The 25178-nt window shown below is 41.3% G+C and overlaps 1 protein-coding gene across 5 annotated transcripts in view; it reads left to right on the top strand.

Moving 5' to 3' along the window:
• Positions 1-24709, top strand: part of FILIP1 (filamin A interacting protein 1) — a 102061-nt gene extending 77352 nt beyond the window's left edge. For 3 of the 5 annotated variants that reach the window (XM_058834412.1, XM_058834411.1, XM_058834410.1), the window contains 3 exons: positions 7071-9876; positions 15952-16175; positions 23893-24709. In XM_058834412.1, the coding sequence (XP_058690395.1) occupies positions 7071-9876; positions 15952-16158 (3013 nt within the window). In that variant the 3' untranslated portion in view covers positions 16159-16175; positions 23893-24709. Of the gene's footprint in view, positions 1-582; positions 734-7070; positions 9877-15951; positions 16176-23892 lie in introns of those variants that run through there. The other 2 variants (XM_058834414.1, XM_058834413.1) reach the window with 2 other exon arrangements.
• The last annotated feature ends 469 nt before the right edge of the window (positions 24710-25178 follow it).

Raw genomic sequence — 25178 nt, 5'->3', positions numbered from 1 at the left:
GAGGGCAGCGCTGGCAGCGGGAGCCCCGGTGGGGCTGCCCCGGCCCAGCCCCAGCCCCGGCCCCGGCCCCGGCCCAGCTCGGCTCCAACCCCAGCTCCAGCCCCAGCCCAGCCCAGCCCGGCTCGGTTCCAGCCCCAGCCCCAGCCCCGGACCAGCTCGGCTCCAGCCCCAGCCCAGCCCGGCTCGGTTCCGGTTCCAGCCCCAGCCCCAACCCCAACCCCAACCCCAGCCCCAGCCCCAGCCCCAGCCCCAGCCCCGCCCGCCCGGGCGAGCGCAGAGCGCGGGGCGCAGCCTCACCTGGCAGCGGCGCCGAACCAGGCCCCGGCACTGCCCCCCTCCCTGGCTGATTTGGTTGCTTAGAAAAAAAAAAAAAAAAAAAAAGTAAAAAAATAGGTCTAGCTATAAGGTAAGAGAATTTTTTCTTGAATTGTATTTTAATTTGAGCGCCGCTAATTACTGCGTACATGCGCACTCCGCTGGCTCAGTGAGCGCAGCGGGCAGTGGCGTAGCGCGGGCGGGACGGAGCGAGGCTGGAGCGGAGTGTGCGGGGAGCGGACGCGCCGGGATGCTCGGCAGCGCCGGCTCCAGGCGGGCTGGACCGAGCAGGACAGCGCTGAGCAGCCGGGCCGGCTGGAGCCTTGGAAGGTGCATCTGGCGGGGCTGTGCCGTGCGGCTTCCCCTCCCGAGCCGCGCACCGAGGGGTCAGGGAAGGATAACCGCAGCCCGGAGACAGGTTTGGCAATTCCCATCTCTCAGCTGAACGCTGCTTCGCCTTCGCTCGCAGATACTGTGTGCCTGCTTTCTGTGCATCCCCTTTCACCTCTCCTAACCTCCGGAATTAATGCTGGTGGTACTGTTTTGTAGTCTGAAAGGACGTCGGTCGGGTTTTGTTCTTAAAGGTTTTTGGGGTTTTTCTTACAAGAATAGCGTGCTGGAAAGGTGGGGGCACACTGAATCCAGTAAGTGTTCTTATTCCAAAATACTACCTTTAGTCGCTGTGCGGCTGGAGTAAGACACTTTCAACGCAAATGAACTATTTCAGCAAACTGGATTTAATTTTTTAGGAAAGCAGTGGTAGAAACAGAAGATAAACTGTTTTAGATTACAAGCAATGTATCCTCCTAAGGAAAAAAACATTTCTGATACTTTCAGTATATTTTGGAAATTATCATGTAGTTTAGAAGTAGTAAGTATATTAATTTGCTTGTTACATAGTTTGATATAATCACTTTCCAAAAGTTAATTCAGCAATGAAGAACATGCACTTTTTTACACTTTGAGTTTGTATATTAGGTAGTAACAAAAAAATGTCTTCAGGTTTACTAGAATCAATGACTTTTTTTAACAAGCTTGTATTTGTTTTCAGAGTTGACCCTCTGATAAACTGAACAAGAAGTTGAAAAGTTCTGTAGTAAGGTCATTCAAACATTTTTCTCATTCCTTACCTATAAAATGTTATGTATAGAAAGCAGAAAGTAACACAGATGTGCTTTATCCTTTTTCTTGCCATGAGATCTGATCTCATTTACATATTTCTTCTCCCAGCTGAGATGGATATATGGGAAGTAGTGAAGCTGATTATTCAAAAGTGTGACCTAATTGCCTAATTTAAGTTTCAGGCCCAATTGTTTTGTTTCCTGGAGAGCCTGACCATCTTTTGGCTCTCTTTGACTTCAGCTGAAGTTGTAAGTACTCAGATCTAGCAAAATTCAGCCTTTTGGGTATCTCAGCCTGGCCCCAAACACAGAAGCACTGGGAAAGAGTCCTGACATGTGGAGGATTTCCCAGTGGCTGTAGAAATAATCTTCAAAATCAGCTGTTGTACATTAAACAGGGGGGAAAAAACGGGAACTCCTTTATTGAGTTAAACCACCTCTTGCTGGTTTTCATTGTCCTGGGATTACAAAGTCTCACATCACTTAATGGGCAGCAGCTTTCTAGCTACCACTAGGAAGTTGTCCAGTTTCTGTAACTCTGCACGTATGGTAGAAAACTTTGGGTTTGAAGTGGAAAGATGAGTTTGTGAAGACATTTGCTTTCCCAATGGAAATTCCCTTGGGATTGCTGTGCAAGTGGCACAAAAATGCTGTTGGCCCCTCAGGAGGAAGCAGCCTTCAGCAGCCCTCAGACAGCTGATCCTAAGAGTGACCAAGTCCTCATTTATGTATTTGCCTTAACCCCCACTTACTGGCCATCCATGAAATGGGATAGAAGTCATTACACCGCATAGCAACACACTTTTTGGAATGTAAATGGAAAAATAAGGTGCTACAGGATATGGTAAGTCACATGGTTTTGTGCTAGAGCAGCAATGAGAAACTCTGTGGGTCTGCAGACTATTTAATAATAAGGTCCTCTAGAGACCTTATCTGCTTGCCTCCTTTCCATCCTCTTTCTTCTAACTGCTGTTCCTCCTGCTGCCAGTTTTGATAGTAGGAGAAACAGCTCTCCACTTCTCCAGATTGCCTTCCACATTAGCCCCTCCTGTGAATGCTTAATTAAACACTGGGAGACACCTTGGGAAGCTTGGCTTTATTTGTTTGCAAAGCAGGGTGCTAAAACAGGCCAACACAGCTGAAACATGGTGCTGAAATGTTGATATGTATGCAAACCATGGGAGCAGCTTATGACCTTTCAGGGCATCCTCTAGCTTGCTCTGCTTTCCCAGGATTTCCTTGTGTAGGTGAGAGCTCTTTTCTATAATAGAGTTGGAAAAGGTTGTATGGGTACCTGTGATACGTTCTCATCTTGATGGAAGTACAAGCAGAAGGGGAGAAACACACGCTGCTATAATTTTCAATAAATGTTTGGGGGGGCTGTTTGCTTTTGCATGCTCTGTTTTAAACACTTGGAAGTGAATGTTTTTCTAAAGGGAGCCATGAGGAAAGAAATGAAGCCACATCTCTGGAGGGATATAGTCATAGCTATCAGCATCCCATTGCACTTCTGTTGATCAATTCACAGCTTGGAGGAGGGAAGGGGAAGCAGAAAGACTGTGCAGTGAAACACTTCAGCACCAAACCTAAAGGAAGGAGAGAGAGAGAGAGAACCTGGTTATTGCCCGTCCACTCCTACATTCCTCCTTGCTGGCTGCTTCCAGCACACCATTCATGAAAGTGTTTAAAACTAATTCCATGGTTGCTCTTCCTCCAGTCTGATGTCTGCCTTCTCTGCAACTGAGATTGGTTGTTGAAAGTCTTCAGGCTACTGCCTCCCCCGCACGGCTGCCAACAGAGCTTTCCTGCTGCCTCAACACTGCCTGGTGTGGCTGTGAACACCTAAGGCTGGCAGGGATCCAGGAGAGGCAGCTCCCTGTGCACCAGGGACCATGTCATGCACCAGTACCTTCTGTACTCCAGCATCCTCCACCACGTCAGTCGGGCATCTTTCTTTACAGCACAGAATCAGAGCAGCATCCTCCTGGGGTGTTTGTTTTTAACTGAGGCAGTTATCAGTTTGCACACAGTCATCATACCTAAGGCTTTGTTGCTTATTTATACAGTAGTGCAAGGGGAAATGTGCCTGTCTTGAGTGCTGGACCTGTTGCTCACATACTGTGGGGAGGACAGATAGTAAGGAGAGGGAGAGACCATCAGGACCCCCATGGCAGCAAAAGACCATGTATTCAGGGACTGACTCGGGCTGCGTGCTTTGACATGGTACATGTGGTGACCCATGGGGAAAAGAGGTGCCACACAGACTGCAGCAGTGCTGTCCACAGAGGGGCAGGCAGTGTGGTCCCTCTCTCAGCAGGGAACTAGATTCACATCTGCATCCTTCCCTGCTGGGGTATAGATGTCAAACCCCCGAGACTCTCACTGATGAATGCAGGTTATCCAGTGGTATCCAGACATTTCTCCCCATTTCTAGAAATAACACAAACCAAGATACCACATGAAGGGACTGGGCTGGGGCGATATCAAATTGTTGAATTGTCAGTGTTCTGTCTGTATCTAATGTTTCATTGTTAAAGGTTTTGTTTTGATTTTGATCCTGAATATAGGTGCTTTCAGACTCTTGACAATCCAGAATGCAGTTGCTCTGGCTAACACATCTTCTGGGAGACTGGAGGGCTTTTAGTGATGCATAAGAGCCCATGTAGATTGGTGTTACTCAGCAAACATTAGCAGCAGGAGTCAGATGAGAAGCCCGATAGCAGCAAATGTGCTGTGAGGGTCAAGAGGGGACAATCTCACCTTGCAGTCCTGCTGAAATTACAGTTTAACCACTGAGGTGTGAAATTTGTACAAAGATGGAAAAGTTGGAGCAAGCTTAAACTCAGCGTTATTTTGGTGTCTAGAAGTAACACTGAAACGGTGTGGATTTTTAAATTACTTTGGCAATTAGCACACACATTTGTGTGCTACCTTCCCATCCCTCCCTCACAGAAACAGATTTTAGAAGCAGTTCACATATACATGAAAAACAGAAGTATTGTCAAGTATCCTCTCTGCAAGTTGGCTTGTCATATCTAAGACATGTAGTTTCTCTGTGCTAAAGGTTAGGCAGAATAAAATACTGAATGTTGCTTTATTTTCCCAGAGGGGCCAAGCTGATTATTCCCCACTGCTAGCACTCCTGCAAGGCAGTGACAGGGCTAACATGCAATTTTTTCTATTGCTCAGCCTCATGACTGGCATTTTTTTGTCTTAGTTTAACAGGTATTTGTGTTTTTTTTCAGTGGCTTTCTCGGCAGTATTCCTCAGTAGACTCTCATGTAATCACGTGGAGCCATGTGTGGCCAGTGCTTTATTTTGCACTCTGCTTAGCAGCCTGGCTGCTGCGTACTGCCTGGAGCAACTGCTGGGTGAAAATCACATCTGCAGGCCTAGGAATTAAAAATCATAGACAGTTTTCAAAGCATCTCTAGGCTTTTGGGTGTCAAGATTTCTTCCTATTTTATTTTTTTAAAAAGCTGTCTTCTGGGGTTTTTTAATATTTAGGAGTCACCTTAAAATTTTCCTGTGGGACAAGGGAGGCTGGAAACATTCTCCTATGTTTTTGACTTTGGAAGATGGGTCATTTAGAGCACCACCAGGTTCAGCTACCCTGTTCTGTCATGGCAAACAATATTTTTGTGGAAGGATAGATACTGTTCCTTTAAAAATGCATCTTGGGGAAGACGAGGAAGAGTCCTTGGCTGAAAAATTTGCACGAAGCAGTGTGATAGAGCAGCCAGGGAATATATTGCATGCTAATAAAGTTCCTTCTTCAGTGTGAAAAGTGCATGCTTTGTGAGTGACAGTGTGTCTTTTTTTACCTTTTGACATTCTAACTTGACCAATAATGAGGCATCCACCAGCACGCCTTTTCAGTCCTTTCCAAAGAGCTGCCACAACTAAAGAGACTTTTTTTTTTTTGAGAATAATCTGTGACCCTGCAAGGCTGACTGCAATGTTTGTTTGTTTTTCTCTCTACTGCTGGTTCCTACTATTCTCTTACTCCCACATCCTATCCGAGGCTTGTTTTCAAATGCATTCTTTGGTCTTCTCCTTCCCTACCTACTGCATCCTGTGTTCTGCTTTCTGACTTCCTTCTCTTTTCTTATAGCTTTTCTTTCCAGTTCCTTTTGGTTCTGGTCCCCCAGGAACAAGGAGTGAAACATTAATAGTTGCTGAGTACTGAGTTAATTTGGCTCTTGCTAGGAGTGTAGAGTTAAGATGGGGGCTCTGGGAGACATCCTTTGTGCATGACATTGTGCCCTGGGGCCTTTGGCACCACTTCATTGCTGGAGTAGTAGAGAGGAACATATATCTGTGCTCCACCTGCTGTCATCTACAATCCAACATGTAAGATAAAAATATTGATAAAAGTTGATATCTGTTAAGATATGGATGTTCCAGCTACTGCAAGTTAATTACCAGGCATTAATTGCTCTGCTATTACCACCTGGATGTGCATCTCAGTTATACAAAGGAAGTTGAAAAGCTTCAGACTTTGGGTAAGCAAAACAAGTGGATTTGAATTATCTTGTGTCTTGACGAGGATGTGGGAACTGTAGGCGCTGTGACAGCGGTTTGGAAAAAATATTTCACAGTAAATTCAGCATGCATACCTGTGTCTTTCTAAATCAGACTGCTGCTTTTACAATAATGCTCTTAGATCGGTCAGGGATACATCCCTATGTTATCTGTACTTCTTTGTCAATTGTGGATCACCATCCTCATAAATCTGTGCTTAGAACATGTGCAGGAACTTCCTATGTTGATGGCAACATATCCTGAACATAAATTACAGGTATAAAATAGTTATATTACTCCGTGTTGCATGGCTAAGGCTGGGTAATGTATGTATTTATTATCTGTCTGAGGAGACACCTAATTTGTATATGGCAAGCTTTATTTTGTCTGCAAATACAACTTTAGAGACCATACAGAGAAGAGCACTTTCCAGATGAGGTCAGCTGTAGCCGAAGGTTTGACTAATCTGCTCCTTGTGGTTCACAATGGAAATGTAGAAGAAGAAACCTTTTAACATAATAGTCACTGTGCTGGAAAATTTATCTTCCTGCTAATTTCATATGCCTGTGATGCCCAGATGGTTATCAGTTGTGTGCTACTGTAATCTTCTGTCTGCTGGTTTATTTGTAACCAGGATTGGTCTGTTTATGTGTGGCTGCATATGGCAATTAGTTTAAATATTTTACCTTAGTTTACATGTTTTTCTGTATGCAAGACATAGAGAGGAATCCACCTTGTAAAACAGTTTTAGTATAAATGAATTAGTGAGTAGATAATAATTGTCCCCTTTTACCAACATTCTAACGGAGAAATAAATGTGAAGAAATTAAAACCTGATGTATTTGTTATCTATACACATAAAATTTTACTGTATTTCAGATTTCTAGATGATTTGATGTATCTTTCATTTAACTTTTGTAATTCAAAATACTTGGTTTGGGAATATAACTGTAGTAGGCAGTTATTTCTTGAAGGCTACCATTAATAAAAGAAAGAAGCTAAAAGAAAGGTGATTTTAGAAATAGAGAGATGCACACACACACACACACACATATATATATATATATGTATATATTTTAGTCTTAATGTATCTCTTCTAACTTGTTTCAGGTTGAAGAAACTTCTTGAGCAGGAGAAGATCTATCAAGCCCGGAAGGAAAAGGAGCATACAAAGAGAATTAATAAACTAAGAGAAGAACTAGTCAAGCTCAAATCATTTGCACTCATGCTGGTGGATGAAAGACAAATGCATATTGAACAACTTGGTCAACAAAGCCAGAAAATACAAGACTTAACCCAAAAACTAAAGGAAGAAGAAGAAAAGCTTAAAATTATTACTGCAAAAACAAAAGAAGATGGGCAAAAACTGATGAAATTAGAGGCAGAACTTGAACACAAAACATTATCATTTTGTCAAGAACATGAGGAGATGACTGCTAAACTGGCTAATCAAGAGTCACATAATAGACAGCTAAGGCTCAGGCTAGTGGGGTTGACTCGCAGAATAGAGGAGCTAGAAGAAACTAACAAAAATCTTCAAAAAGCTGAGGAGGAACTTCAAGAACTAAGAGATAAAATAGCGAAAGGGGAATGTGGGAACTCTAGCTTAATGGCAGAAGTGGAAAACCTCCGCAAGCACGTGCTTGAAATGGAGGGGAAAGATGAAGAGATCACAAAAACTGAATCCCAGTGCAAAGAGCTGAAAAATAAACTGCAAGAGGAAGAGCATCATAGCAAAGAGTTGAAACTTGAAGTGGAAAAACTGCAGAAAAGAATGTCAGAATTAGAGAAGCTGGAAGAGGCTTTCAGTAAAAGTAAGTCAGAATGCACTCAGCTACACTTAAACTTGGAGAAAGAAAAAAATTTGACTAAGGATTTGATAAATGAGTTGGAAGTGGTGAAGACTCGAGTGAAGGACCTTGAGACATCTGAAAGCAAGTTGGAAAAGACTGAAATAAGCTTAAAAGATGACCTTACGAAGCTGAAGTCATTTACTGTAATGCTGGTTGATGAGCGAAAAAATATGATGGAGAAAATAAAACAGGAGGAGAAAAAGGTTGAGGGCTTAAACAAGAATTTTAAAGTTGAACAAGGGAAAGTTATGGATGTAACAGAGAAATTAATAGAAGAAAGTAAGAAATTTTTGAAACTGAAATCTGAAATGGAGGAAAAAGTATCTAGTTTGACAAAGGAAAGAGATGAGTTAATTGGCAAACTGAGAAGTGAAGAAGAAAAATCATCTGAATTAAGCTGTAGAGTTGACCTGTTAAAGAAAAGAATTGATGGTATGGAGGAAGTAGAAAGAGAAATTACAAGAGGTCGAGCTAGGAAAGGAGCAGAGCATGGTTGTCATGAGGACAACAAGATTAAGGAACTTACCATTGAAATCGAAAGATTGAAAAAACGTCTCAAACAACTGGAAGTAGTTGAAGGAGATTTGATGAAGACTGAAGATGAGTATGATCAGCTAGAACAGAAATTTAGGACTGAACAGGATAAAGCTAATTTTCTTTCTCAGCAATTGGAGGAGATGAAACTCCAGATTGCCAAAACGAAAGCAATAGAAAAAGGTGAAGTAGTGAGCCAGGAGGCAGAGTTTAGGCACAGGTTTCGTCTGGAAGAGGCCAAAAGCAGAGATTTGAAAGCAGAAGTTCAAGCACTTAAGGAAAAAATCCATGAGCTCATGAACAAAGAAGACCAGCTTTCTCAGCTCCAAGTCGATTATTCAGTTCTACAGCAAAGGTTTATGGAAGAGGAAAACAAAAACAAGAGCATGGGGCAGGAAGTCTTGAACCTGACAAGAGAGCTGGAGCTTTCTAAGCGTTACAGCCGCGCTCTGAGGCCCAGCATGAACGGGAGAAGAATGGTCGATGTTCCCGTGACGTCCACCGGCGTGCAGACAGATGCTTTAAGCAATGAAGCAGCAGAAGAAGAAACTCCAGCAGTGTTTATAAGGAAATCCTTTCAAGAGGAGAATCATATCATGAGCAATCTGCGACAGGTAGGTCTGAAAAAACCCATGGAGCGTTCTTCAGTGCTTGAGAGATATCCTCCAGCAGCAAATGAGCTTGCTATGAGGAAATCCTGGATACCGTGGATGAAAAAGAGGGAAGCTGGGGCTCAGACAACTCCTGATAAAGGAGCCCGAACCCACAGTAGTCCAGCACATCCTGGGGAGGTTGTCCTTTCACCAAAGCAGGGTCAGCCTCTTCATATTCGGGTGACACCAGACCATGAGAACAGTACAGCAACTTTGGAGATAACCAGTCCATCTGCAGAGGAATTTTTTTCAAGTACCACTGTCATTCCTACTTTGGGAAATCAGAAGCCACGAATAACCATCATTCCCTCTCCAAATGTTATGCCACAAAAAGGAAAAGGCAGTGAAAGTCCTATGGGCCCAGATCGTTCCATGTCTCCAGTCACTATAACAACATTCTCCAGGGAAAAGTCCCCAGAGGGAGGGAGAGCACCCTTTGCTGACAGACCTGCATCGCCAATTCAGATTATGACAGTATCGACATCTGCAGCGCCAGCAGAAATCTCAGTCTCTCCACAGTCACAGGATATGACCATGGGAAGGGCTGTCTTCAAAGTCACGCCAGAAAAGCAAACTGTCCCAACTCCAATCCGCAAGTACAATGCCAACGCCAACATTATTACAACAGAAGACAACAAAATCCACATCCACTTGGGCTCCCAGTTCAAACGTTCTCCCAGTGCCGCGCCTGACGGTGCGAGCCCTGTGATAACAGTCAGGCCGGTGAACATCGCGGCAGAGAAAGAGGTGGTGACTGGCACTGTCCTTCGATCACCTCGGAACAACCTGTCCCCGCGCCCTGCAGCCAGCAAGGTGACAAGCACTATCACCATCACGCCTGTTACAACATCTTCCACACGAGGAACACAATCAGTGGTAAGCAGTGTAGTCTCATTGTGTGGTCTTCGTGGCAGGGAGAAGGACAAACTGTAGCTTGGGTTTGAGACACCAGCAGGGAAAATGGGAGGAGTGAAGAGAAGCTCCTGTCTTCCCTACATTTCTTCCAGGCTCAAGCTTAATCTTAAAATCAGAATTTGCCCAATTCATGTATTTTTGTATCAGTGTTTGATGCTGGTATACTTTTTGTATTATCTCCCAAAGCAGTTAACTTCCAGGGGAAGTCCTTTCAAAGTTATTTTCATAATGGCAACCCAGTAAAATCACAAGTGAGAGACAGAGGGACAGAGAATGATTGGGATGACAGAGCAAGAAACTGTATTTTCATTTTTGATGAATGCAATTTCTGAATTTTGAAAATACACCTCATGCTTTTTTGGCCCAGCTGGCAGGTGTTTAGATTTTAATCATGAAGACTGGCATTTCTTTGATATAATCCCATGATCTCCATATAATTCAGTTAATATCTGCTATATTACTAAACTCCAAAGGAATAAATAAGCTGACATGTTATCATTGCTTACAGCTCCAAGACTCTTTAGCCATGAATAGTAGAGATATTTCTGTTCCTCTGAACTTCTGTAAGTGCTGAATTACAACAGAGCTTCCTGTGGCATATTTTATTTTTTGCTTTCTCTTCGGGCTTCTGTGGTGGTATCCCAGCTTCTTTTTCATACTTAAGGACTTCTCACCTCTGTCTTTAACCATAGTGGGCAGTATTTATTGATAGTCCTTCCCCAGTTTATTATTGGACATATGTTTTTATTGCTTTAGTTGGAAATGCCTTGGGAAAGAAGAATTAAACCAAAACAGAAAACCAGCAGTACTGTATTAGTCCAAAAACAGCTAGACAGAGTCTGCAACAGATGCTTAGGGGAAGATAATTTTGAGTGGGTAAAACACAGTAATGTTTCCCTCAGCATTTGTTCCCAATTTTTGGCAATAGGTGGGTATTTCTGAACCAGAGCCTGTAGCCACATCTTTGTCTTTAATAGACCATAGCAGAGTTTTCTTCTATTTATTCTTTTAATTGCTTTTTGAACTCATTTACACTGTTGTTTCCACAACGTCAGGGGGCAGTAAATTCAGTTGTGGGCTTTGGGAAAAGCTCTTTTGTTTGATACCTTTTATGCAATACCTTCATTGGTTACAGCCTTTTTCTTGTATCTTGACAAATACTGAATAGTCATCCCCTACTCATTTATCCATGCTGCTCTGGAGTCAGCAGACCCCTACAACACGCCTTGTCAGGCATCTCTTCCCAAGCTGAAATGTTGAAGTGTATTTAAGATACACTTTCACACTTTTGGAGAGAAGCTGCCATTCTCATTTAAAGCTTCTGAATTAAGAAAACTTGCATTCATCACACAGATCTGTTTGGGACTGCACATGAGCTCATTCTCTCTTCCTGCCTATATAATGTATTGTAGATACTTTATTGTATAGTGTTTGTATATTAGAGGCAACTGCTCATTTTTTAAAGTCTTGAATTAATTTACAAACTCCTTTGTCTCTCAGAAGCCTGGAAAACTTTTTATTTTTAATTTTTCTTTTTAACTAGATGTCTGTCTCTACTGTGATGATGCAGTGAACCATGACATAAGAAAACTTTTTTGTTTTGTTGTTTTGGTTTTTTTTTTTTTTCTGGCTAAAAACAGGCGTCTTTCTTCACTTTATCCTCCCCGATTTGGAATGTAAGGAAAATAGTTCAGCCATAAGATTTGCTTTATCTTTTGCTTCCCTTTTAATGTCCCTAGTCAGCTGAGCAGGCAACTTTGAACAAGCTCAAATATGTGTTTTACTCCCTAGCCTCTTGGAAATAAAAGTGTATTCACCATCTGTTTTGCAAATGACAGCTTTACAAACACACTTCACTGCCCCTAGTCAGAAAACCCAAGCTGTGATCATTTACTCAGTAACCCTAGATGAAACCAACAGATACAATTTTGAGGGTTTAAATTAATAAAATTGAACAAGACGAACTGATACACAGCTGCTTTCTTAGCTCACTGTTTTTAATTTTTGTCCTAACTCTCCTCACACAAGATGCTTTGTACAGTGTATTAATGCCTTTTCTATGGCAGCCTATGGATTTAGATAGTTCCCACAGAAACAGAAAAAAATGGTGTTTAGTCCTCCTTAGCTTGATTATATTTAAACGCATTCCCAGGAAAATACTTGGACTATCCTAGCAGACCTAGGATATGATTTTTTTATTGCAAGTGGACCAGAGGATATGGAGACCAAAACGAACCTGTTTGTTAGTCTTCCCTTAGCACATTGCCACAAATTTATTTCCTCGGGACAGTTCATATAGTTTGCAGAAAAAAATCACACAGAATAAACCAAAGTATTCTTTGTGAAAAAACCCAAACCAGTGGTGCCTATGTCCTGTTTGATTTAGGCCTTACATTTGGTTATAGGACTGCTGGTGAATGTGTATCTTTGGCTACCAGGATGGGTGTCAGTTCTATAATCACTTAATCCCTGTGCTCCCCACCTCCTACAAGCCTGGCATTGAGTGCCAACTGTTTATGCTGCCAGGGTACACAGTGACTCCAGTGCCGTGCAAATCTGTGGGGAGCAGAGGGAATCCCGGCTGCAGCACAGCCAGCACGGTGGCACAGCACCAACCATGCAGAGCATCCTGTGACCGGGCCCTGCTGAGAAGCTGTCGGGTGCCAGAGCGAACAGGACAAGTGTTTATGCAGCTGAAAGGCCACTTGCAATTGGACAGCTCTTAGTTTGAAATTGGCACCTAAATGTAGCTCTTTGTAGGTGTCCCATATATGCTCTAAGCTGCTGCTAGAGCTCCTGGAGGTGCAGGGGGCAGCTTACTCGCCTGTGCAGAGGTGTTATGGTGCTGGCTGTGTGCCTGTGGCAACTGAGATATGTGTGAGGCTGGGAGGGATAACAGACCTGTACCTTTCTGCAGTGGCAGCTGCTGGGACACTTCAGATGGCACAATACGCCTCAGTGTGGACAGCTGAGTTAGTCTGTAGTCATCAGTCCCCGTGTCAGCACTGCATGCTGGCTCTGTGGTGACCAGGGGATGATCCAGCTGAGACAGGGCTAGCTTCTGTGTGAGCTGAATTGCCCACTAGCTCTGCTGACTATATTGACTAGAACTTAAGTCCCACCCTTTCAAGGCAAAGTTACCTAAACGTACTTTATTTTAGTGCCATTTTCAGTGGTGTCAAGTAGTCTACCTGCCTTCCAGCTGCTTTATCAGAAGTTTTAGGTCTCCTTGGGTCATCTGTCCTCTACTAGCCCCATGCACATTGCTTGACTAGCCCAGGTCATTTCAATTGCACAAGGTATCTGTTGGTCACTGAACTGAACCATTTCTGTCCAGGGCAAGCTGGGGCCTGATCAGATTGAGAACAAATGCTGAAAAAGCAGTTTTGTAATTAAAATATTCCAGAAGCCAGTTTGTACATGAAAACATTCTCTTGGTGTGTCAATAAAACACACCAAACAGGACCTGTTACAAACCTCTCAAATGTGCTACATGTTCTGTATGTTCCGTTTGCCTTTTTTCTTTTAATGGGACTGCCCTACCTTACTGCAACTTCACAGGTTAATACACCTGTGTCTGCAGAGAGAGCTGATTATGACTGCACCATGCAGCTGCACATATTCATCTCACTCTCAGTAATGTCTTGTGTAACCTCACTGCGTCCCTGTTCCAGCATCATGTCTTGCCTTACCAGTTCAAATCCAGCTTGCATCACCCAGTGTCCCATGGGGCCACATCTCGGGCACTCCAGTCCAGCTGCATAAGGGTTGGTTTCTGGTTGCAGCCACATTCCTGGATCAACCAGAAGACAGCAGCCTACAGACAAACAGGGCTGGAAGGAATGACTTTGAATTCTTGGAAGAAACGATGGAGAGACAGGCAGTCCTGTGGGTTCTCTGCCACAGATGCTACAGACGTGGACTGGATATGTTCTCTGCTTGCTGCCCCTTCCCGCGCCCAAGGGGACAGCCGGCTGGGGGGGCACCTTTGTGCCATCTCACTTGGCAAACACAAAATGCGTTTGCAGCTGCCTGGGAAGCAGGCATTAGCTTCCAAACGATCAACACGTTAGTATGCTGGAATGAAGGCAACTAAGAAATTTAAAGCAAGTTAGAGTTCCTTTCAAAGTGCTTTTGAGTGATTTAGGCTTGAAATGAGTAACTTGCCCAAATCCTTAGTTAATAATTTACATGTGAATAGAGCTGAAGAAATGCCTGAGATTCCAGCTACTCCATTTGATTGCCTCATGTTTACACACTGTGGAACTCTTTCAGGGAGTACAAGATGTTTGTCATTTGGGTTCCCTGGGATGTTGACATATTTTCCAAGGCTGATGGAATGCATTTGCATGTTTTGCCCTACAGAATTGTATGGGCCTAACTTGTTTTGACATCTACATGTGAGTTCCATATTAGCCTTTAGACTGCTATTGTAAATGTTGCTTTTAGTTATTGAAAATGGCTTCCTTCCTGTCAGGCAGACAGCATTCAAGTTTTCCAATTGTGATTTTTTTTGAGTGTACACATGGGGTTTTGAAATGTTCTTAGAAGATTAAGGAATGGTTTTCTTTTGCATGCTCAGGATGCAGACAGAAAGCTCTGATGCCACTGGCTGAAAAACATTTGTCGAGCATTTTCAAGTAAATCTACAATGCATGTTGCCCTGACATGGGCCCCCAATCTGGTATATTTCAGCTGTTTAGTTTTATTTTGCTTATATAAGTGTCCAGGATCTTATGAGAATTGTTCTCTTTTGTGAGATCAAAGTCTTTATCCATAATCTGAACAGAAATGTCAGTCACCTATGAAATTCGGAGACACTGAAGTTGTCACCATCATCATTTGTCACCATTATCTGTATTGTACACTGCAGGAGATAAACCCCATTTTCCTTTCAGAATTGTCATGTTTATAAGTATTTTCTTTAAGCCATCATTCATATGGGGTAGCTCCAGTTTTGACCTTGAAGAGTACATGCATCATTATCTGGCCAAGAGAGCCAGAAAATAGCAGTTGGCCCTTTTGAGTCTTTTCATCCTATCCAAGTACTCCTTGTGCATTTACACAGTGAGGTTCCATAGCTGAAGCATATGTGCTGATTGCAGTTTCAGAGCTATGGGATAGCTTTGGCCTGGTCTCCAGCTGGGGCTCCAGAAGGGCACAGGAGAGGTGTTGTGTCTGCCAGCCCGAAGCCAACCACTTAGGCTGTTCTTTGTTTTCTTAATTCTGAAGTAGTGAAACTTCAGGATAAGTATGCTTGTTAGGCTGTTGTCCAGGGCAGAAGACTGGCAGAGATAGTAAAATGACCATGTCCACAATGCCTGGAGGTATCCTTGGAAATCTGGGTTAGCAGCTTCACCTTCATCAAAGTTTCTCAGGTCATGATTAGGGCTTGGAGGGGGAGAGCCCTTTCCCACATCCCTCCTGCTGCAGACTCAGGAAAAGGAAATCCAGATCTTTTCTCTGTCTCTTTCTCTCCCAGCCCCCTGCTCTTCCCAGTGCAGAAATAAGTGGCCTCAGCCATGAGCTCAGCATACTTTGGGAAGTAAAATTCAATTTTATTTATAATGCTCAGTCACCATACCCCAGCTCCTAAAATTTGGCAGTTACTCTGTGTTCATCATTAGCTTCAGCTGACTATGCTGTTCTGAGGGCCTGTGGTAGTGTCTATACAAGATGCTAATATTGTACCTGTCTTGACAGCCAAACCAATGTTGTAGTAGCCTCTAAGGCCATCCTCCACTGTGTCATGCTGTAAAATGGGAGATTTGCATAAATTTCCATCCTTACAACATCTTGATTCAAAACACTGGACTTCAGCTCTGGAACCTCATTTGATCCCAACTGTGCCTTTGTCCCTACTCTAGCAGTATGTGCCATGGCCATATTCCAAGTGTGAATATCACTTTGTTAATAGGTATTATTTGGGATATTGATGTTTGAGAGATAAATGAAGAACCAAAGAAAAGTGTAAGATGAGCATGTATGAGAAGAAGTCCTAAATTCACAACATTTTTCTGTCTCTTTGTTTTGCAGACAGGACAGGACGGGTTATCCCCGAGACCTACACCCACCCGCATTCCTGTGTCAAAAGGTATGAAAGCAGGAAAGCCAGTAGTGGCAGCCCCAGGAGCAGGAAATGTGACAAAATTCGAGCCTCGTGCTGAGACTCAGTCTATGAAAATAGAACTGAAGAAATCTTCAGCCAGCAGCTCTGCCTCCCTGGGCGGGGGTCAGGGTTGATGGCCGTGGCTCAGGGGGTACGTTCTGCAGGTTTTACTGCTGCCATGGAAGTCAGCTCCCCTGTCTGTGTAGTTGTTCGCGTTTGCCTGTACTAATGAAGTCCTGCAGCTGTCACTTAACAACAAACTAATAAGTGTGTGCACTGACTACTTAAATAACCAAACCATTTTGTTTCCTTACTCAAGTTAAAAAAAAAAAAAAAAAAAAAAAAAAGAGCTGTCAAAAAGGCAATTTTATGCCAGGAAGATTTTCAGTCTAGGAAGTGAGAATGGGGTAACTGGTTATTAATCTATTTCAGGAATTCTTAATGATAGACTTGGTCACTTTTTAGTAGATCAAAGGAAGTTTGGTCACATGTACTAGATTGTTTTCCACCTTAACGGATCACTTTCCAGTTTTGCTGCTGCATGGTCTGCTTTCCTTCCTGCCTTGATCACATTATTGAAATGCCACATGGCCTAGGGAAGCAATGCCAGAAGACTTGCCATGTGCACTTGAGATCCTGTTTTAATGAAAGTCAGTACCTCATTCATTGGTCTGTTTGGGGGGGGGGGGGGAGAGAGGAAGGATGGGCACCATGTGACCATGTGGCCTTCTGTCTAGGAGCCTCCCATCAAAATCACCATTTCTCTGTGGTGAGCCGCTTTCTCAAGATAGTTACTAAACTCAAGGGCATAGGGATGTTGCATAATGTTTGGCCGCAACTTAATTATTCCAGAGAGAGTTAACACTTGTAGACAACATTTAGAACCAGGTTCCTGATTTACACACACTGGAATGCTGCCAGCTCAGGGCTCAGATGAAGGCTTGTGAGCCAGAAGGTGTTTAGTCTTCAGCAAAAGCTTGAGAAACACTGTCAGGCAAAAATTGATACAATCCATTTGTGCCTGCTCCAAAGACCACTAAAGGCTATGAAGCAACTCATGCCACTGATCTGACTAGGTTTTCAGTTTTCCTGGTTGGGTCTTACATTTAAACCTTAGTTGCCAAGCATCCTTATGTCTTAGAGGGTAAGTCAGCATAGACTGCTGGTGGCAGGAATTGCTGTCTAAAGGCACAGCTCAGGTAGAAAGAGAGAGGATTTGGTAATGAAATTATTCCCAGTTTTCAGTTGTTTAAAATATTTTGTCATAAAATGCAGACCACCTTACAATACACCATGGTGATTCATCATTTTTCCTTCCCTCTTTGTGATTTCCTCATCTGTATGTTTGCATTTTTTAAGCATGTTTTAAGGAATTTTTCCAGCATGGAAATAGTGTGGATGCTGATGGTTGTTATGATTGTTTATTTAATGACAGTTGAATTATTAAAGTACATTTCCATTCAGTGATCAATTTTCACAGAAGAAAGTCACAGTCAAAAGAAATGAAGCTGAGCAGACTAATAAATAATGGATTTAAAGTTGTATAATGCTTCAACCACCTCAGCAAGCTCTGAAGGGCCCAGTGGTTAAAACAGAAAGAAAGGTGGGAAGTCCACCAATAAATTACAAACAAAATTCACAGAAAGGAAAATGCACCAGTGGTTGAAATACGAAATTTGGCCTGGGAGAAGATATGTGATGGAAGACTCTATCACCGAAGGTCAACCAAATTATACTCAATCCAAGTGGTGTTCAGTTTTCTGTTTGCTTTGCATTGCTGTAGAATTTTAAATCTAGATACAGCAATTTTCCCAATGTAAAGCTGACATTTTATCATTCACATGAAGGGGATTTTTTCTTTGCCACATTAAAAAAAAAAAAGAGGTTTTGGTTTGTCACATGTGTAGCACCTAAAGTGGCTGTTAATTTTAAGGTTCTTGTTCCTATTGCATCCAAAAATCAGATTAGTATTAGTAGCATTTTTTCATAACTCCTATTCCCAGTACTTCAGATTAAACTTGGAAACTGGAATTAGCAAGCAATGTGAATTACTATGTCAGAAATACATCAGATCCTCTCAAGTAATTCTTATCACTTAAAAGCCTCAGTATGTCAATAAATTGTTGCTGAGATCTTACTGTTCTTACTGTAACGCAGACTTTTTAACAGCTATTGAAAGGAACAAACAGGTTTTTTTCTGGATTTTCACCCTAAATACTGTTACCGAAGGAAGTTGTAAGGTCAAACCAGTGAAATAATACTGCAAACATGATCCCCAAGCATCAAGTGTGTATTTAGCCAGCTGCCTTAAGCCTTCCTCGTGTCAAAGAAATTTGGTTCCTTAGTTAACTGTCACCATACTCAATATCCTATGTGTGCTTGTTGTTGAAAATTTTGTTTCTTTGAGGTCTAAGAAACTAATTCACCTGAAGAAACAAGCCAGCCTCACAGTACCTGATAACTAGGGCACACAAACTGGCAAAGCTAGAGCCACAAATGCAGGCACAGGCTAGGAATTGCTCCTGTGGAGTCAGTAGGATTTGATGAGACAAACTTCAGAAATTCCAGAGAGGTCAGATTTAGGATCCTGTTATTTTTCCCCAGGGGTTGCACATCAAAAATGGACTTTTGCTCTGCAGCAGAAGTCTAAAGGGTTGGTATCGGGGAGCTGGTTAAACTGTTAGCTAAAAACAGGTATTTAGTTATACTCAAAACTTTTGACATCTGTTTTAATTGACCTAGTATTCTTATTTCCTAAAGGTAGAAGAAGGGTAAAATGAAGAGAAAAGAAAGCCTATAGTTCAGAAATCTTACAAGTTCAAGGCTAACTATTTGTATTACATTGAAATTTCCTCTGAATCTGAAGACAGTTATGTTTAGTGGCTACAGTAAGATTCTCCATTCAGTAGGTCAGCTCCAAAAGGCAATTTAAACAACAAAATCTAAAAACAGTGCCTAGAGGCATCCTGAAGATCTTCTTGATGTTCTTCCACAGCCCTTGTCTAGTCAGTGTTTCTATTATGACTTAAAAGTAGCACTGCAGCCTCTGTACCTCAGTGAGATCTGTAATGCAGGTATTCTTGTATTTCCTCCGAGGCTTTTAAGTCATGCCACTATTTCATGGTCACTTAAAGTCAGGCTCTAACTCCACACTGGACTGAAAAGCTCTAGTCCTGTCTCTGTCACCTCCAGCCAAGAAAGTAGTCACTGACTATGTGGTGGGACAAGTGTTTGAACTTAACTGGGGAACTGATCTGAATTAAAAGGAATCTGGCAAAAAAGCACAGAGGCTGGCTTTAATGTAACTCTGTGCCAAGCTTACAGGCCAGAAAAAAACCAGAGGGCATAGGAAACCAGTTGGTGTTTTAAAGTGAATGTAGGATCATGAATGTCTTCTAGTAGATCAAATACCACACAAACACAGGGGTAGTGCTGCTTATTGTCAAAAGGTTTTGATTGAAACCTTTTTTCAAAGGTAGGAGACAAGTTCCCCTTTTCAGCTGTACCTGAGGAGACTCAAACCCACTTCAGCTGCAGGCAAGTTCACTAGTGGCACTGGCAGCTGAGGGGGATGAAGGTGGCATTCTCATTCCCTCCTGGAAAGACTGTGCCGTTCTGCATGGAATGCTTCAGTATTCACTGAGCAGAAACAAGAGAGTGGTTGAGGGGTCAGGATACTGACCTAGGAGGGAGCTTCCCCAGATTCATGTCCCTGTTCCCAAGGCTGCCTTTGAGCCTAGCCCTTTTGAAAAGGAGGCTTATAAGATGAAGTGTCTGTGTTCATCCATCCTTCCATCCCTCCTTCCCTAATGAATAGCACCGAACACACCAACCAGTTTCATCCAAACCCGACAAAGCAATAGGGGTCTCCTAGAATAAGTTGTTCCAGTTTAATGAAAAGAATGACAGAGAAAAGAAGCAAGACCTTAGCAGTGCCTCACTGTGTAGAAGAGTAGGGCATGAGCTCACCTTCACACAGCATCAAAGAATGAACACAAGAGTGATGTCAGAAATACCATAAGGACAAGCTTTGTTCAGACCTCAGAATTTACTAGGCACCAAAGAATTAAACTCTGATACATCAATCCAAAGTAAAATATTAGGGTTTTTTTTACAGGGCTTTTGTGTATTCTACATTACTGGATTATAATACATAAACTAAGCCTTACTAAGTGATCATTTGGAATCACTCATCCTCATGCTTTCTCTCTCTTACCTTTTTTCTTAGTCATTTTGTTTGGGATTTTTTTTCATAATGAAGTGGAACAATTTCAGTAGCAAAATAATGTACTCAGAATCATAATTATAGTTACAGTGCTTTGTCAGGAACTAAGATGACTGACCAATCTTTGTACTTTTAGTCATATTCAGTGTCAGCTGGAGAGAAGCCCTGTTTTGGCTGATGACATGGCCATATAAACAGTTGTGATAACTCAAGCCCATCAGCAGTAACATATGGCATAGCACCAGCAGTAAGGTAGAGAGGGGGAAGGGCAGGGAAAATGCCAGCCCATTCACGAGCCGCACACATGGACTGAGAAGATGCACCCTCAGTTCTCCAGATGATCTCCCTGATTTTAAGTCTAGTTCCTAACAAGTTTTCTACTGTGTTCATGAAATTAGAGCCCATCACCAGACTTACTGCTACATAGGGGTATTGCTGATGTAGTCATTAGTAGATCAATACATTTGAGTAAGTGCCAGTGAAAAAGAAGGAGCACAGAACTTCAACTGTAATGCCTGGAGGGATTTCTCTCAGATTGGTAAACATCCTAGGCAAATGGTAGAAGCAAAATAGAGGTTTTGCTTTACTTTGTTCACCTTTTTTCCTTGTGTGACACTGTTAGTGGGATTTTTCAAAAATCAAACACGTTGTGACTCTTTGTAGTAGGCCCATAGAGTACGTGTCACTGTATATAAACCTCAAACCACTTAAAGCTCTTAGTAATTACCACCATGGGAGTAATCTCTAAAGTCACATTAGTATGTTGATCCGTGCCAACAGGATGCCAAGTCATATGTCCCTGCTTGAAACATGCCAAACACTTTCTAAAATACACTCAGTATTTACATGAATATTCAGTAATTCTGATCAGATGTGGAAGAGCATGTCTTCAAATGGAGCTTGCTACTGTCCTGCTGGATTTCAGGTACTTGGCATAAGCTGCAACAGTCAGGACAATTTTCAGACCAATTATATGTTCCCATCACACATCAGTGGCCAATTTCACTGAGTTGCTTTGAAACACGTAGTTAGCTGGCAAGAGTTTTTGTGAGCTCATCTTTTGAACTTGTTTTCATTTAGGGGAATGGTTTTCTGCCCTGTGTAAGTGTGAGTTATCCTCTTTCTCTTAATTTTGCTTGAGCTCTCTTGGGCAAAATTATATGCAATATTTTTCATTATAGATATTAACTTCACTTTGAATCTTACTCCCTACACATTGCTCTTACCTTGGCTTCTTTTTTTCCCTTAAAATGTAACCAGGGTTAACTACTGTCAGGTGCAGAGCTATCAGCTCTCAGGTATGAAACACTCAGGTGTGAATGGTTCTCCAAACAAAAAAAACCTCTCCTTGGGATTTTAAAAATAGAAATAGAAATACTGATGTATGATTCTCTTCTGTTGCTTGGGTGTGCATTGTCTGCAATTGTGGTACATCTGTTTTTGTATTATCTGGTGATACTTGTATATATTGTAAGGAGAAATTAAACTTTATATGTTAAAATGTCACTTGATGTGCTTCATTATATGAACTGGTATCTTGATGTGTTTCCTCAAGAAGTTCTGCTTTACATCAGTAGGACTGAAAGCAGAATTAGCTGTTTTACATTAACTTAATTTTCTTTTTCTCTCATTAAAATAAATTGTTTTGTTTAAGTGAATACATAGCTCCTTGAAAGATTACCATCTAGAACCCTAGAAAAAATTATTTAATCATATCCTTCAAATAGAATCATATTCCTACCATATTCCATGGATATGAATATATCATATCCATTCCCCAGAGGGTGGCCCAAAAGAACTCTGACAAAATCTGCCCTACTCTAATTTTAGCTTAGTAATTGTTCAGATACCTCTTCTAGTAACTACACGTGTGTGTGTGTATAATATATACATACATATATATAAGCATTTCAAATACAAACAACCGAGAATCTTGAAGCACATGTTCTTTAGGTGTGTGAGAAATGAATGGAAGATAAATATCAGCGGAAACTATCTGACTTCTTTAAAAATTACTTTTTCTCCTACTATTTTCTGCACAATTGCTGTTTGGGTCTGTAGGAGAAAGGTGTTTAATCCAGACACTGGCTGCAGTTTTGATGTTTATTCAGTTACTGAGCCTTAACAAGAAGTGTGACATTTTTCTGCTGCCCATTGTTTTAGGATTTTGTGTCTACACTCCTTATTAAATGCAAATTTAATTTCAATTCAAACCTGACAAAGTGAATATTAAGAAAATATTTATTCTTTAAAAAAATAATATTTTGAATATTAAGAAAATTGTAAACGTAGCTTTTAAAATCATATTCCACAAGAGCTTCAAGCTAGAACAGCACTGGCTGTAAGGTAAAATCATACAATAGTTGGTTCTTTCACATTCACTGTTCAAATGTGGTAGAACTGGTGTACGTTTCTTGTTGAAAATCATTTGTTATTGATAAATTTTATGGAAAATAAATACTTCCAATTCAGGAAATTCTATTATTTCATTTGTCTTAATGTATTTTATTGGACGTTGCTTCAGCCCTGCTCTTGCCTCACCACGTATGAAAAGCAGCACTGGGATCTGCCATCTAGTGGCAAAGTTCTGGCAATAAGAGCACATGGAAAATATTTTCATTTTTCTTTCTTCCTATAATCTAACTTCATGAAACACCTTGAAAAGATTAGCTAGGAGGCAGATAAAGGCAGAAGTCCATAAAAATGTAAAAGGCAAAAGTTATACCAATAGTGTAATTTCTTGGGTCATGTAAATTCTGAAAAATCTTCATACTATTAAAAAAGGAAGTTAACAAAAGTAATTTCAATTAAGATGAATATTTCTGAAAATGTTCTAAAATAACTGTATGCTTTAATTAGTTTTGGTACAGTTACATTATTTGAAATGCATAAAATACACCTTAGAGAAAAATGTTCATTGACAGTAAATTCTTATATTAAAAAGTTATTCTTATATTAAAAAAGTTGCCTGTGAGCTGTATATATAGGTAGAAGAACAGAAGATCAGGCCATTAGTACTTCAGCAGAGGCCAGGGGTTAATCAGGATCAGGCACCTCTGATACTACACACTGGGCAAAATTAAATCCAGCCTTTTAAAGAAAATGCCAACACATAGTTTTGCACGCTGTGGCTGAAATTTATCCCCATTAAAGTCAGTAGCAAAATTCAAGAAGACTTACTGAATAAACGCAGCATAGGTTTCTATAGGTTTCTAAAAAAAAAAAAAAGAGAAATTATCCCATACCTCTTCCTCATTTATGAATTGCCACCAGATTTATGATGAAGTTGCTTAGACAAGATATTAGACACCCAACTCCAAGTCTTTCTCTACCTAGTTTGGGTGTGGAACTGGAACTTTGGTGTCCCTCTGCTTTAATCCGTTCAGCTGTATTACTCCTTTTTCCTATGGAAAACCAAATCATGGTCTGGACACTGAAGTGGAAGCCAAGGTCCTCTGAGCCCTCGACAGGTACTAATTTAGTTTCCCTTTGTGGCATTAACCAGTTTTATCAAGCAGTGAAGTAAGTTTGTGAGACTTTTTTAGAAAGATGCCTTGCACTGCCATTGTAATTCTTCTTTAAAGTAAGTTGCAATGCGTTTGTAGTTTCATAAACCCGAATGTTTTGCTCTCTTTTCTTTTAGAGAGTGTCATCATTCACCAGTTACGCGTGAACTCTAGATGAGTTACCACCCGCTAGAGCTCTCTGTGTGCACTACCCTCCATGCCTGTGGATGGATCACTGTAGAAGCTCTGCCAGCAACACCAGGGTCACTTGTGCTACTGATTATTTGTGGAAGTTTTAGTACTTCCATTAGGTTTTATATATTTTTTCTTCTTGGTAGAGATCTAAAAATGAATGGCTTTGCTGTTATTTTAAAAGTATCTAATCAGAGAGAGAGCAGCAATCTTTCTGCCAGCTGAATTTAATTTTTAATTGCAAAGCCTAAGGCACCTGCTTGATTTTGTTTGATATTTGCCATATAATTTATTTTTATAATACACTTTGTAAAGTAGCTGTGCCAAAGTTGCAATTCCTGTTGCTTATTATGCATTTATTTGTAGAATACACTGTCAAATTTACAATTTGATATTTTTGTAATAGAGAGTATGTGAAGAAAGGAAAAATGTAACTTCAGCAATGTTTTCTGTTTAAATGGAAAAGTATTCAGTACATTTTTTTGCCACCATGAGATTCTGTGAGACTAAATACTCTGAAGACTGCTGTATGGAATTTGTTGCAGAATATTTCTTGCACTGTGTGATGGTTTGGCATAAAATTAAGTATTAAAGTCCAATGCCTTGAAATACAACCAGATTTACTCATTTTAAACAATGTAAGTCAGTTTTTAAAGCTGTGATTTTTTTCTATATAAAGTATGTTTTTACTTCTGCCTGTACCAAAAAAGTCAATTTTCATTACACTGTAACTAATAAATTTTCACAACTATGCAAATATAATCAAGTGTTTGCATTTCAACTCCAGTTTCTTAGGGTTGGCAGTGCTCATCTATGTATTTGTTAATGGGGACAGAATATGGGTTTGGAAGTTCCTTTTTCTGACTGGTGTCTCATACAGTGTCACAGTGATGTACAGGGTGAAACTGATCCACAGAATCATAGAGTGGTTTGGATTGGAAGACCCTTAATGATCATGTAGTTCCAATCCCCCTGCCATGGGCAGGGATGCCTTCCACTAGATCAGGTTTCTCAAAACCTCATCCAACCTGGCCTTGAACACTTCCAGGAAAGCTGTTCAACAGCTTCTCTGGGCATTTTGTTCCAGTGTCTCACCACCCTCACAGCGAAGAATTTCTTCTTAAAATCTAATCTAAACCTACTGTCAGTTTGAAACCATTCTTCCTTGTCCTGTCACTATATGCCCATGCAAATCTCTCCATCTTTCTTTTAGAAGAAAATGTTAAGATAC

This window comes from Poecile atricapillus, chromosome 3, assembly GCF_030490865.1.
Source record: "Poecile atricapillus isolate bPoeAtr1 chromosome 3, bPoeAtr1.hap1, whole genome shotgun sequence".
NCBI classification, from domain to species: domain Eukaryota; kingdom Metazoa; phylum Chordata; class Aves; order Passeriformes; family Paridae; genus Poecile; species Poecile atricapillus.
This window is presented reverse-complemented; position numbering and strand designations above follow the sequence as displayed.